The following is a 16,042-nucleotide window of genomic DNA, read 5'->3' on the forward strand; positions in this document are numbered from 1 at the left end:
CCCTTAAAATCAGTATCAGCCATCCAATATTAAATATCGGTCAGCTCCGTTTGGACAGCCCTCATTGGCTCTTAAAAAAGGACTTCTAATCAGTTAAAGGAATAAAAATAAAAAACTATTTTTTGTGTTGAACATAACACAAGGTAATGTAATAATCCTCTGCATTCGTTCCAAATCTGAATAAAATAAATTAATAAATAAATGGTATGTCTTTTTTATGTGGCCCTTAAAACAGACTGAACCATTTTGTTTCTTTATTCTCTTTCTGTGCTCATTAATGATCATCCAATCATAACCACCAGTAATTTGCTTTGCCTGGTCCTTGTCAACTGGTACATGAATGTGATGAATGCACAGTGTGTACATCTGCTGCAACAGACTAATGACATCGCAATGAACAATGACTTACTGCAACACAATTAAGTTATTATCGCTTGCTGATAGGGCCTGTCTATTTACTACAGGTATGATTGATGTTCCAATCATTCATGCCCATGTGATATTGAAGCGGACAGTGGTATTTATTATACTCCTCATAGGCCCATTATTAGTTATCCATTTGTTCTGCTACACTTCACACAGTAGCCAAAGAATGGTGGTACGTCACAACTCACACACTCAGATAACAACGACTTTCCCAAGTTCTCCACTGGTATTAATGCCTCGCTCAGTCTTTGAAAAGCAAATGGCAAATAATTCTACCTACAGTTCTAACATTAATGAACCTGATTCAGCCAATCAAGAACCACTGCAGACATTAATCAGCTGGATCAAGTGTGGCAGATTACAGCTGGCGCTAGACTCTGCACGAAGGTAGGTCTCCAGAATCAGACTCAGACACTACACAATGGTTTTCAGTGCTCTGTGTCTCACCGCTGAGCAATGCCATTAGCACTGCTTTAAAAAGAGCGTTAATGGCCTGGACTTCATCTGAGATACTTTTTTAGATTCATGTTTCAATGGGGATTCTTGCAGTAGGATAAAGAGAGATAAGGAAGCTGCTTAGTACTATAGTAAGTGTCGGGATCTACTAAAATTGACCTAGTTTTGAGAGCTTTTGAACAGATTAAGCCTTTGACATGTAGAGATGCTCCAATAAGTTCTCTCTTCTTCCAAATTCAGAAGCTTTGATGGCAAGCATTATGTCGCTGTCATGCAAAGAGTTTGGATCTGGCAGTTGTTCTTTACTTTCCGTCAATGTAATGACTAATACACCTATTGAAATGCTCCAAAATTACTAGGAATAACTTCCATTGAAAGTTTATGTAAAGAACAAAAAGGCTTTCTCCTGTAAAGTTGCCATTTTGGAGATGCAAGGCTTTTGTGTGATGGCGATATATAGATGTTTTAGCACATTTGAAATATTTTGCTTGTAAGAACTCCAGATTCCATTAGAACAGATGCAGGTAAACATAAAAACAGTATATATATTTAAAAAAAACTTCTCAGAATTTCTCATTTTTAAGAAATTAGTTGTGATCTTGTGAGGTAGTTTAAAAAACAAAGCTTGGTTCCATATTTCTCCAAGAGCTATATAATTCTAATTTCCACAGATATCTAGAACAGTTGCACAGTATCATCTGCACAGAGTAGGTCCCCCTTGTGCTTCTACAACAGATCTGACCATTCAAGGTATGGACTTCACAAGACCTCTGAAGGCATCCTGTGGTGTGGTGACCTTTAAATTGTGAGGTGGGGCCTCCATGTGCATCAATCAGTCTTAGGTACCTATGACCCTGTTGCTGGTTTACTGGTTGTGGTACTTTTTCCACTTAATACTAGAAAAACCTCATAAGACCTGCCTGCCACTGTGGATGAATACAAGACAAGTCAACGGTTTTCCCCAGGAAACCCGTCAGTGGTGCTAACGTTATGGCTGATCGGTGCATGTATTTAGACTGACAGTGGGAAATTTATTTTGCTCACTTTACTGGACAAAGTATCAGTGAAACCTCTGCATTTTGTAAACACAGTAAATTACAAACTCCTCACTGTTCCACTGACGCTGCTGGTGATGTTCTGACTCCATTTCATATTCTTCCTTTCGAAAGATCGCTGTTAGATACTCTCAGCGGAATGTCAGAAGATTTATGAGCAAACCCAGATGCCAAGATCAATTTACACACCTCAGATTATTTCCTGTAATGCTGTTCAAGTTAAAGATCCCTTCAGAAAAAATGCCTTCGAATTCTGAAAGGCATAAGCTGGCTGCTTCTCAAATTGGTTTTAATATCTTCAGCAGTTTTATTTTAACATAAACCAGCAATCAAGCTTCTTTCACTACAGATAATTATCTTTTCAGCTTCAAATCTGTGATAAACACGAGCTAGCCATCTGTGCAGTTTAGTTCGGTGAGGAAATCTGTTCTTGGGGATGTTTCAACTTATTATAATGGCAGAAAAAAGGAGAAGAAAAGGGAAAAATATGACTTACATATTTTTCTGAGAAAGGCTTTGTATGACATTCTGAATGTGCTTGAATTAGAAGTGCCTATTAGCCTTTATAAAAGCTCTCAGCTTGTCAGTCAGTGCACAATCCCACATGCTAATCTAACTTTGCTGTCATAGCAAAACCTCCTAACTCGATTTGCTTTTTATTACTTTTTTCGTTCACATCATTTGAAAACAGCAGTTTTGCTTTACATTGAATCAACGTCATAACAAATGAATCAATGGATATAAGCTAAAATTACTTGGACTTCCTGCTCCCATGAACTAACACCACAAGGCTAAGTCTGACATCAAATACAGTTCCAGCATACAGACTGAGCTTCAGGTCCTGAAAGGTTCCCTTGCTCTACCTTATGCATCATGTGTGTACGGTTGTGCCGGTGGTAAATTACCCGCTAGCCGTGGGTCTGTCCCACTCATCATCACTGAGGCCCAGGTCCTGCAGGATGTTGTTTCTCTGACGGCTGCTGCTGACCGGAGAGAGACTGCCCCGGCTTGCTTTGGCGTTCCTCCACTCGTGGCTGTGGAAGCTGTAGCCAGACGCCTGGAAGCCTGTAGGGGCTGGAACACGGGTCCATGCACACAGAGATACACACACAGAGAAAGAGAGAACACTGTTACTCTAGCGATCACCCCCACACCACACAATGCTAAAAGAAAATCCCTAAAGATGATCTTGATGATTGGCTCCTTTAAAAATGCTTCATATAGTTTGTAAGTGAGAGGTACGAGTGTGTAGAACCATTTTTAGGTCTACAGAACCTCCACATAACGTAAAGGTTATATACCACAGTCCTTAAAAAGCTTTTTCCCAGGGTTTATTAGTAAATGTCAGTCTATTTAAATGCTCAGACAGCTCTAGTTTAATTTGTTCTAAAGAAAAGGTTCTACGTTGCACCAGAAAGGGTTCCGCTGTTGTTAAAATCCCTTGAAAATATACCATTTTGAGGATTAATATAAGATTCTTTCTAATGGAGTTTTCACATAACCTTGTTTACTTGGACCCAGGAGTGCTGGCTCTGAGAGAGGGTATGTTTGGTCAGGTGTGAAGGCTGTTTTGGAGCTCTGGAGCAATCTGTGGACCTCCTGAAATAGCTCCAGCATTTGCGTCAAGCAGACTGAGGTGTGGTCTGCTGCGCGTGTAGAAGCTATCTGCTCCTGGCACCTGCATGGCTATAAATCTTTTCCAGATTGGCTCCAGATAAACGTAGCTTCTAGCATTTTGCAAAAAGGTGTGCAGAAAAGTGATGTTCCAAACTGCACAACCGATCCACAGTCCATAGGGAACTCTACTGCATGACAGCAAACCAGCAATGATGAGCCCCTTCCCAGAACGAGCCCAGAATAATTCTTGGGTGGTGACTTGTGTAATCAGTGTGAAGCAAAGTGGAACCCTTTAGGAGCCAAAAGGCTCCCCTTATAATATTGAAAAAAAAAAAAAAAAAAAAAAAAAATTATATATATATATATATATATATATATATATATATATATATATATATATATATATATATATATATATATATATAAAATATATATATATTATTTATATTCTTATATTTTACTTGTAGCAACTAGGGAACCCTATTTGGTGCAATATAGAACCATTAATCAAATATTGAACCATTTAAAAGGTTCTTTATGGAACAGACAAGACATCAGGCACGTAACCATTGTACATAGAACCACTGCTTACACTAAAGAACCGCTGAAGAACCATTTTTTAAGGGTGTGCATTAGAGACACCCAGTAAATCACTCTGAAAATGGCCACAAGAGAATCCATCAGTATTCATGAACATGACCATGAACAGAAGCAGTATGTTCTGGACTAGATCACCTGCTTCACATACTAACACCACTGCTCCTCAATCCAGTTTAAAGCTTTCTTTGAAGTCAGATCTCAAAATCCCTGAATGAAAAAGGAGATAACATCTAGGCACAAGGAAATTTGTGATTCCATCCAACTTCCGAATCTGTCTAGATCCATCACAGAAGCTGAGGGAAGTTTGAGGTCTGCTAGTTGAGGGAAGCTAGAGATTAGATGATGGACAGCAAAAGGAGACTATGGATTTGGTTAGGATTAGATATGAGGCTCAGATCACTTCAGTGCACTGACATATTTCTTTCCAGATGTGGGATCCAGATGTAGGATCCAGGTCCAATTGGTACAGACTTCTAAGACGTCTCAAAGCAGTCTGTTAGTAAAACAGCTTGGACGAAAATGATCAAACCATAAGTAATTGCACTAAGCCTTGATGAGAGCCCGCATGGTACACTCCATGTCCAAAAGTTTCCAGACATCTGACTGTCTATCTTTCTTCTGAAATTTAAGTACGGCTTGGCTTGACCCATCATCCTTTAAGATCGACAGAAGACTAGCATCCTGACTTTTTTCTGTCCTGGCACCGAAGTGGTGGAACAATCCTTCCCTGGCAGAAACGCAGACTTCCAAGAGTACTTGGGGAAGTGTAGTGTATAAGTCTCCATAATGACTTTTGTGTTTAGTAGTATCTAAGCTTCAACTCAACCCAACATTGGGGGCCTTTATACCACTGCAGCAAACACTTACCACTAAGTATAGTTGTCTTAAGATCATGTGTGGCTGCTCCAGAGCATCCAGTTCTACTAGCCATGCACAGCCATCTCTATACAGTTACAATGTCTCACAAAGATGAATCCACTATTTCAGATAGGGTGTCCACATACTTTTTCTAATTTGCACCTTTTCCTTCAGCTCAAAATTAGGCTTCTACTGGACTTTTCTATGGACTCCTATGAGATCCTCCATGTCCTACATAGTGTCAGACTTGTGGCAAGTACACCACATCCATTATTTAGCAGGCAGTTTTGCCATTTCTTGTGCGTGTCTCGAATACCTGTGTAAACATCTGTGATTCAGACATCTATACAAAAAGCAGGTAGGGCAGGAGTGCCTAGGGGGTGGGGGGGTGTGCTCTGTATAAACCTCTTAACATGAGGCGGCTGTCTCTCTCTTTTTTTTTTTACGGATAGAGAGGGAGAGGGCAGCCTTGAGGAGGTATATATCAGGGGTACAGCGGGTGAGATTTATCATCTCTCTAAGTGAGAATTGATTGAAGGTGACACACAATCGTTAGAGGGGAAGGTTAAGGCCTCTGTGGGAGGTGGGCTGAGCAGAAAGATGGGCTTCGGCCTCAACGGCTCATGGATACCAATAAGCAGAGCTGCTCAAGGAGCAGCACTGATGATATATCACCACATTCCATGAGTTTTGCCCTTGATTTGCCCCCATCAGTGTAGTTAAAAGGAACTGTTTTTTAGTGGTGAGGCGATCCCAAACAGACTCGCTTAGGTGGTTTCTAACACTATGTGACGTACACTGATCAGCCATAACATTAGTACCAGTGAAGTGACCGGTGAAGTGTACAGAAGTACAGTGGCATCTGTCATGGGGTGGGACATAATAGGCAGCAAGTGAACGGTCAGCTCTTAAAAGACAGGAAATGCATAAGAATCCAAGACACTTTGACAAGAACCAAACTCGCTAGACAACTGGGTCGGAACATCTCCAAAACATCAGGCAGGTCTTGTGGGTTTTTCTGGTATGCGGTGGTCAGTACCTACCGAAAGCACAATTGATGAACTGGCGACAGGGTCATAGACACTTAAGGCTCATGAATGTGATTTGTGGAGACCCCACCTCACAATGTCTTGGTGCCAGATACCACAGGACACCTTCAGAGATCTTGTGGAGTCCATGCCTTAAATGCTCATATGTTCAATGTTACAGCTGATCATTGTAATGCTATTCTTAAAAATCTAACATTACTAATATCAGACATCTGTCCATTTTTTATTCATTCAGAAATTATATAAGGGCTCTTTGGTTAAAAACAATGGTTCTATACAGAACCATGTCCACTCAACAAAGCTTTCGAATCCTTAAATGGTTATTTGTGTAGTTAACAGATGTTCCCCATGATGGAAAACATCTCGTAGATGGTTCTTTATAGAACTTTATTTAAAAAGCTATATGTGGCTTCTGAAAAGGCTCTAATATTGTATATGTTATACTTCAAAGAACCCTTTTTTAAGGTACAATATAGAGCCTTTTGGCCTCAACAGCTCATGGATATGGACCAATAAGAGAGTGATGATGCCCTGATGATGGATGTATCACCACTAGGGGTGTCCCAATCTATTCCAATGAATCAGGACCAATGGATCAGGTCTCGGCTATGTTAATCCCAATCCTGTTCCGCCATTAACAGACATTATTGCCGAGCCGGCAGCAGTGTGGACGTTCTCAGAAGGTAAATAAAGGAGTTGAGAGTCTGCAGTGTGGAGCTATTTTACATGGGAACATGAAAACAGACCATAATATCTGAACCCTTATGAAACTATCAGTGAAACGCTCTGTTTTACCAGCGGGAGAACCACACACCTTTATTTGTTTTCAAACCAACCGAGTGGAGGCTAATGTTAATGCTAACACAAACGCACACCCACACGCTATAGAAACCCTAATTACAGCACATTCGCCCACTATAAACCACTTATTACACTCCAGTAGACCAACAAGAGATATCAGTCCAGAGTGTGTACCACTACAAACACACACACAGGACGTGATTAGACTGCAGTGTTGTAAAGGATCTAGGATTAGCTAGCTGGGAGGAGAGTCAGACTGGATTATAAAATATTAAACTACTAAAATAAAAGGATTTTCCTGAACAAATTAACCAGCAGCTCATCTGATCTAAACAGTGTGACTATTATTTATACAAACACAAAATGGAATCTGATTATTGGCAGATATTCAGCTTTAATAGGCTCTCTAACCTGATAGGGACATCCCTACTCACCACGTTCCATGACAAGTCATGAGATCTGTCCTTGATTTGCCCTCTCAGTGTAGTTTAAAGGAGCTAGCTCAAATTGGTGAAGTAATCTCAAACAGATCTGCTTAAATGGTGACATCACACACCTAACGTCAATAATATCAGCCGCAGAAGCCTAGATTATATACCTCTTAGAATGACATAAGCAAGAATAAATGAGGCAGACAATTACAGACCTTCTGTTTAGCTCACGTATGATGGTCAGTGATGAGTCTAAACATGCAAATTCATACAACAATCTCAGACTAATTAGTAGCTAAGGGCTTTGGGCTATCAAAACCTACATGTAATTGCCGTCTTTCACAGCCTTAAGATGTTTATAGAACATAACACTGTCCCTTTGTGGGGATAATGATGCCAGCCATTATCAGTTAATAGAAAATGAACACTTCCTCAACATTTCTGCTTGCTCGCCATTCTCTGCGAGACGGATGATTAGATTCGCACGAGAGGCCTTCGCTTGCTGAAAAGACTAATTGCAATTCAAACACATTACTGATATGAGGTCTTCTAATAGTCATGCGTATCCCGTCGCACATTAGCAGTCGCTTACCACTTAGCAAAACAAAATGCTCACCCACATAGACAGAGGGCAGACGAGACTAATAATGTATTGTCGTACTGTAATGAAGATGATTGTATATAATTATTAGTGCTAGCCAGTGCTGTTTGTGTGTGTGTGTGTGGGAAAGGGCTGCGGGTCAGGGGTTGTTAAGAGCTTGGGGGTTATGAAGCATTATGTATTAAGAGACATCGCTATGTCAGGTTGATAACTACCAACTAGCCACTTAGACTACATCCAACCAGAAAGAGAAGAGAAAAATGACGGCTAGCACATGAAGGTAACGTATAATGAAGCGCACAATGCGTGCAACATGCAGCTTTCCAGCAGCGTTTTCGGAAAAACATGCAATCTAGGCCAATAAACATAACAACAAACAACTACGTCTGAAGCTACTGGAGCTGTAAGTAAGTATTTATTTACACTGACTGCCCACTTCCTTGTTTCTACACTCAATGTCCATTATATCAGCTCCACTGACCACATGGGAGCAGTGTGTAGTTCTATAATTACAGACTGTATCCATCTGTTTATCTGCATAATCTGTTATTAGCCTCCTTTCAGCCTGTTCCTTGAACCTCAGGACCCCACAGGACTGACCACCAGAGAGAAGGTAGTATTTGAGTGATGGGTCATTCTCAGCACTGCAGTGACACTGACGAACGTGGTGGTGGTGTGTTAGTGTGTGTTAGTGTGTTGTGCTGCTGGTACGAGTGGATCAGACACAGCGGTGCTGCTGCTGGAGTTCTTAAACACCTCAGTGTTACTGCTGGACTGAGAACAGTCCATCAACTAGAAATATACAGTGTCCTGTGAGTAGCGTCCTGATGAAGGACTAGAGGATGACCAACACAAACTGTGCAGCAGCAGATGAGCTTCTGTCTTCTGTCAACTAGGTAGGAGTGTCTAATAGAGTGGACAGTGAGTGGACGCAGTGTTTATATAGTGTCTGATTCACTTGTATCAGCATCAGCACACAGTACTTACACAACCACCACCACTGCAATGCTGAGAGTGACCCACCACCCAAATAATAAAAGCTGCTATGGTCCTGTGGGGTCCTGACCATTGAAGAACAGAGTGAAAGGAGGCCAATAACAGATTATGCAGAGAAGCAGATGGATACAGCCTGTAATTATACAACTACAAAGTGCTCCTATTTGGTAAGTGGAGCTGAGATGATGGACGGTGAGTGTAGAAAGAAGGAGGTGGTTTTAATGAATTGGCTGTAATACCAATAAGCTTTTTGCCATCTGTCACTGTGAATGGTCTGCTAACAGCTAATTAAAACACTATGCTCAATTTTTGTCTACATACTGTTTATTTAAGCAATACACAAACAAAGACATTTGTTGCTTGTATTCCTTTGCAAAGCACTCGATGTGTGTGTGTCTCCCATCTGGTGTGAAATGGGCTTAAGCTTTGGGATTATAAGAGCACCAAACAAAACCCATTTTGTTAACATTTCCACTGGCATCTATATATTTTGCAGAAGTCTGAAATCTGCTGGGACCTTGCTTCCAAGTGAGAAGCAAGGCCACCCCAGGCACCTCAGTAACAACGCCCTTGGATGTTAGTGTTAGTCAAATACTTCTGATCCACAGAGAAAACACTCCAGAATAAAAGCCTGTATTAGATCTGTGCAGGTTTCAGAGGAAATCTGACGGTTTAATGTAAGCAGATGACTGCAGATGTGCACGATTCAGAGGATCATTGAGAGCAATGACAGTCTTCTGACTTGAGCTTATACAAAAGGTCAGCAGCCAGAGACGAAGTGTTGTTATTATGGCTACTTTCTCTTGAAGGCTGAACAATAGGTCACTGCATGGTCACTGCACCCATAGGACCTCTGAATCATGATGTTCATTGTCGGTTGGTGCAGTGTAGTGGGTAACAACACTATTCTTGTCATGGCAGGCTACGGTTCAATTCCCTAGCATGGCAAGCCCTCTACACTGCAGCAGTAGAAGTCCTTGGGCAAGAGCTGGGAACAGCTCCACAGCGGAACAGTTTTATCATCTTAAACAAACGACTGTCGAAAACATGGACACACTTTCGCTCTACAGAAATGAAGCCAGAACTGCCCGTCATGTTGTCAAATTTGCAACCAGATTCTGTGCTGTGGAGACCTGTAAAGTCTGAGCCAGACCTGCCTACTCATTTCGTAGATCCACTCCCTTCTCCCAGACCAAGCGTGTCTCAGACCGCCTTCACTGAGCTTTCAGTACAGAAGCTGAGTGGATTTCCCCCCTGGATACCCAGTTTGTCCAGTAAGTGGTTCAAATGGTTCAACAGTAAGAGTGCAGCTCGGATAAGTTCCACTATAACTCAGCAACTCCATGTAATGAACAGAAAGGGCACCACCATGCAGGTCCTGGCTGTCAATCACTGCATTCCCAAGTGCCTTGTGATATAAGAATGTCTTATGATATAGCTGAGAGACTGCTGGATTGAGACACTGGAGATAGAAAATGGGCTGTTGTATCATTAAAACATATGGGGATGGGCAGAGCTACACATAATACTGCAACCAGGCAGCAGAGGCGCTAGACCTGTGGTTGCCGCACTTTTGAGAGACGCTGTCCTGTCCATGTTTTCCATAGTCATTGTTTAAAAAAGTAAAATCCAGCTGGCAGTGATGTCATATATTTTAGCACATTCTGAAAGGGGAAAATAAATAAATAAATAAATAAATAAAGTCAATTAAAAAGTCCAAGCGCTGGAAAAAGTGCCCTGGAAAAGTGAAAAAGGGAAAACTTTCTTTTGCTTCAGATTTTTATTATCTGAAATTGCTATATTTAGCTAGCGGTGATGTCATTCATATCATTGCTGCTAACATGCTGTACTGATACTAATGAATAAATTCTGACAAAAAAAGTCAATTAAACGGCTCTGGCCTTACCACAGTGAAGGCAAAATGAGATTTCTCTAAACCGAGAGCACTACACAAAAGACACTTGATCACTCTTTATTAAAATTAATAGAGCTGGAAGCTTGCCCATGGTGATAAGGCCTACGGTTATAACTCCTATTTGCTTAAATAATTAGGCCTAACAAATGCAGTAGTTTTCATAAAAATAACGAGTCATAAGAATAGACTAAGGATTGAATACAACTGTGAATGCTTTCAATAACCCAGGCTCTCCTATCATAATCTCTCTCTCGCTCTCTCACACACACACTGGCTCGCTCACCCTGGGTGCTGAAGGTGGTGTCAATTCCAGAGCCATCCCAGGACTCCACAGCGCTGTCCACACTGGGGATGGTGGTGGAGTAAATGTCCGACAGTTTGCCTGTCTTCTGACCGCTCTGATTCTCGTCCTCCACATCGCTCAGCTCACCCAGACGTCCAGACACAGACGGCTGCTTTGGACTCACCACTGCATGCACGCACACACACACACACACACACACACACACACACACACACACACACACACACACACACACAGAGAGAGAAAGGGTACTGAGCCTAGGGGTACTGCTCTTAATACATCATCTTAAATATCACATCATAAAAGGCATGTTTCCCCCCCTAGAGCAGCAAAGCACTGTTAGTTAACCTTGTACAGTGACTCACGCACACTCCACAGGAAACTTAAAAGCTGAAATCTGTCACACACATTTTTGTTGTTGTTCATGTTTATATTTTCAAAACAATCCAGAAAAAACAATCGTGTGCATCAGCAAAATGGTCTTGACAAGGACAAGGACACAATAGAACAGCTTCAATTATTAACAAGGCACAAATATATTACTTTTTAGCCACTTAAATGAAGGTGTCCAAATGTTTGTGGACACCCCTACTAATGAATGCATTCAGCGGCTTTAAACTGCACCCATCGCTGGCAAATGCACACACACAGCTTGTCTAGTGCCTGTAGAGAAGTACTGCCAATAGAAAAGGACTCTCTGGAGCAGATAAACATGATGCCATGTGTGGACTAGAGGGGTACACAAAGCCACCCAGCATTGAGGGTAGCTGTGTTCTCTGGAATGCTGGATGGTGCTCCATCCAGTACTATTGGGAGGAGTTGGGGAGTTGGGGATGAGATGGAATGGTGACCATCCAGCATCCTGTCCTCACTAATGCGCTTGTCGCTGAATGCAATCAAATAATAACAGCAATAATAACAGAAAACCTTCTTCCTTGGATAGTAGAGATAATCACTCCAACAAAAGCAGGATAAAATCTTTTGTAATAGCTTTGATTTCAGAAAAAACTATAAAGCAGGTGTCCCAATACTTTTGTCCATATAGTGTAATTATCATACTCTGATAGAGTTATTTATATTGTTGCTGTCACAAGAACAAAGACTGTAAACCATTTCTTACTGTGAGAGAGAAAAGGAGAGAGAGAGAGGGAGAGAGAGAGAGAGAGAGAGAGAGAGAGAGAGAGAGAGAGTATGGCGGTGTGAAAGCTCTGGTACTCACGCTCTCCCTGCTTTTTGATCTTGAGTGTGACGGACTCTCCAGCCATCTGGAGCAGGTGAATAGCCTCACTCAGAGGTTTGCCCTTCAGACTGTTATTGTTGATGGCCAGGATGCGGTCTCCAACGTGGATCGCACCCGTCCTGTTCACAGCACACAGCCCCGTCAGCATTCATACAGTTCACACCGTGAAACCCTCCAGAGCACCAACGCTAAGACTTTCATCAAAATCCCTGCACAACAGCTTAGACACGCTTACTCACTGAATGGTTTGCCATTGTTTCCATTTTTCATATTTTGGAATAACAGTGAAGACATGACATTACGGAGTGTTGAATCTAAACCTTCCGCAAGATCCTTCAGAATAGCCCCCTTTTGTCACCTTGCGTATTTAAGGTGGCAGTGATGCTAGGCTCCTGCAGATGGCGCTGCACGAAGATGATACCCGCTGGGTGTGTGACGTTGGATGTGTGAAAAACGGGTGGCAAAGCAGATGTTAATGATTGGCTAAAAGGAGTGACTGCTTTTGGGCGTGGCCAAAGACCACAGTGTGAAGAAAGTAGCTTAACCTGCAGGTGTATAGAAGCATACGGTCATACTGCTCTACCAGCAGTGGCAGGAATTGTGCCCAAAAACGGGCGAAAGAAGCTGATGACCATCCTCGTGCAATGCCATCTGCAGGAGCCGAAGTGGTACTACTCCCTTAAATGTTTTTGTGTGGGGAGGTTATAATCCTGATACACCAGACGCAGGATGTTACCATTAGTTTTGGAAATAAATTCACATTTAAGCAGATTTACTATTTATGTGTTAGAAAGCTATTTTAATAATTTAGGCATACATCTTGATACATGTATTTCCTTTGGAGGGTAAAACAAATAAACAAAACAACAAAACAATCAAATTTAATAATCTACTAGTTGTCTGAGGTCTATTCTAGACTGTCCAAATAAATCAGGAATCAATTATAATCAATAATAATAATCAAAAATAATAATAATAATCATCATATTTAAAATATTATATCTCCCCCCAAATAAATCCTACACTGTGTAAATAGATCATGTTTATGTATTCGGTATTAAAATTTATATCAAACAATCTACAGTAATGTTTCTATTTTGGACTCCCGGACACAGATGGCCACGGAATAACAGGGGACCGAACTCACAGTGTGCACTTAGACGATTGTGCCACTCAGAAGGACTGAACTGCAGTAAAACGCCAGACTACGATGCACTGAATCGGTTCATAAACAATCGCAATCGTCAAACTGTGAGGTCACAGTTTGGGGCCACAAAACGGTGTTTGTGCCCATTTTGGGCTTGTTTTGGGGGGCTAGGCAGCTGTACCTCTCGGCCAGGCCGCCTTTAGTGAGGCTGGAGATGATGATGGGGTCGAAGGGCTCCTCGGTGCCGGAGATGGTGATGCCCAGAGGGCCGCCGTAGCGCTTCAGCTCCACTGTGTAGATGATGGCCCCAGAGCTCTCCTGCTCGTCTGCAACACAGGCCAACAGCACACGGGCGTCCATATCAACACGGTCTGCACGCAGGACACCTCGCAGAGGGGCAGAGAGCAGAACGGAGACAGCCCTCACAACACCGGACAGAGAGAAAGAGCAAGGGGGGGGGGGGGGGTATAGGAATGAAGAGGAAGGTGGGGTTGATGGTAGGGATCCTCCAATCAGGCTTTTTGGACCCAGTGCTATTTCCCCCCCCAGAGCTACTGCATTCTACGCTCCATGTTCTTGTTGGTATAGAGCTTTTGAAGGTCTAGTTAGATCTAGTGTGGAGTTAAATACTTTAGCTGATGACATGCTACAACAGTAAACAGCTAATCTTCTCATGGTGAAACCTCTAAAGGGTAAAACCTCCATGTTTTGGTACTGTTTTCCATTCGTAAGGGAAATCTGGCTTAGGCATCTTCCCTTATGTAATACTGGAACTTCTTGGTGTTAATTTAGAAACTGTCAGCTGAGTCAAGCGGAAAACGGCTGATTTTAGGAAATCAACAGCCGAATGATTGGAGCATCCCTAGTTGATGGAGAGGAAAATGATAAGAGGATTTAGGAGGTAACGTGTAAAAAAGGGAGTAGGAAAGGAAATCAAAAGGCAAGGTAAAAAGCTAAATGGAGAAGGGAGAGTGAAAGGCTTGAAAAGAAAATATTTGGGAAAATATGGAATATTCTGGATACTGGAAAAATGAAAGGAACTCATTCAGTATATAAAGGACGAAAATGAAAACCTCACTGAAAAAATACAGAGCAAAAATACAAGACTGCTTTTGAAAATGTTGGCATATTTCCCAGAAGACAAAGTGTGGGGAAATACAGCTTTTTTCCAAAGCATGCCCATCACTGGGTTCAAAAGGAGCAGCAATAGTGCCTAACACCACGGACCTGACAGAGGAGAGAGAAAAACGAGGGGATGGGGTGGAGAGGCAGAGTCAACTGGAGGAATAATTACGTAGCCTGACAGGGAGCAGACACGGGGAGAAAAGGAAATGTGTGTACAGGCCAACGTCTTCAACTTAACACCAGTATTCAGACATGACAACCACTTTCACGCAGACCCAGAAACGTCAGCAGCGGGCACCGTCATTTCTGCATACTGAAACTCTATTTAAGGGCTTTTTGGATTAGATTTTCATACAAATGAGCATCTGTTCACTGTTTGTTTACAATATCTGAGCAAATCAAAGACTCAGGTTATTTTACTGCTTTTTTTTCCTCTGGGTGTGATGCTGCCATTATCAGCTGGTTAAACCAGCCACACACACCCTGGACACGTCTACATTTGTAACGTTATTTTACTGAGGGCAAATGCTATACCCCATCCATTTTCCCTTACTAAAATGCTTTATAAACTTACAAACTAGCAGCACATCACAGCTCCATTCAGTTATGTGTTTTCTATGAATACATAACCGATGACATAAAATATGCCTCATGTTGGCTGAGCCTGGATTCTGTTGGTGAGAATGTGTCTGCGTTCAGAATAGGGTTTGGATCGGTGAGAGCTTATTATTGTCCTTTTCGATGAGTAAAGACACAGCGTGACTGACGTTTGAAGCATACCTGCTGTATTTTCCACAGCAGCAGTTCATCAAAAACACAACGAAAAATAGCTTAATTTTATGCTGTCAGATCATACTTGTTACATATCAAAACAATTAAAACGACACTCTGAGATCAGCAAGGAAGTACACTCTGCATCTGAGCAGCTGATTTAAAAATTTTGAAAAATATATTAAAAATATATTAAAAACATCAGCTTTATGTTAGTTTTTGTTTTAACAAGTAAAACCCCAAAAATTCAACATTTCCACATAACTATTGGTAAATTTACACAGAATAAATACAGAATAAATACCAGTTAATACTTCCTAAAATTAAAAAATGAAGGAAATGAAAACTATGTATTTATAGTTTTCTCCATGGTTTGAACCCTGTAGCTGATTCTGTACACTGTGTAAATAATTCTGGAGGAAAAGACCAATAGAAATACTTTTTCACTGGAGTGCGAAAACATGTTTTAATCAGTAGTGCATGTTTTAATGGCCTCTGGGGCCTATCTTAACACTAGAGCCAGGTGTGTTGGATCTGAACTCTCCAGGACTAGGATTGGGCACTGCTGGTTAAGTACATGCGGTGTTCATGTGAAGATCTCTAACATAATGGAACGGTTCTAGGACAAACCCTTAAATGGGTGTAGAGCC

At 41.6% G+C, this 16,042-nt stretch overlaps 1 protein-coding gene across 11 annotated transcripts in view; it reads right to left on the reverse strand.

Annotated features, from left to right (window-relative positions):
* Nucleotides 1-16,042, reverse strand: part of grip1 (glutamate receptor interacting protein 1) — a 396,612-nt gene that overhangs the window by 11,363 nt on the left and 369,207 nt on the right. For 8 of the 11 annotated variants that reach the window (XM_072673118.1, XM_072673122.1, XM_072673123.1 and 5 more), the window contains exons 17-20: nt 13,678-13,882; nt 12,329-12,468; nt 11,089-11,274; nt 2,843-3,011 (exon numbers count right to left, since the gene is read on the reverse strand). In XM_072673118.1, the coding sequence (XP_072529219.1) occupies nt 2,843-3,011; nt 11,089-11,274; nt 12,329-12,468; nt 13,678-13,882 (700 nt within the window). The remainder of the gene's footprint in view (nt 1-2,842; nt 3,012-11,088; nt 11,275-12,328; nt 12,469-13,677; nt 13,883-16,042) is intronic. The other 3 variants (XM_072673124.1, XM_072673117.1, XM_072673121.1) reach the window with 1 other exon arrangement.

The sequence above is a fragment of the Salminus brasiliensis genome, chromosome 2 (assembly GCF_030463535.1).
Source record: "Salminus brasiliensis chromosome 2, fSalBra1.hap2, whole genome shotgun sequence".
Classification (NCBI taxonomy): Eukaryota; Metazoa; Chordata; class Actinopteri; order Characiformes; family Bryconidae; genus Salminus; species Salminus brasiliensis.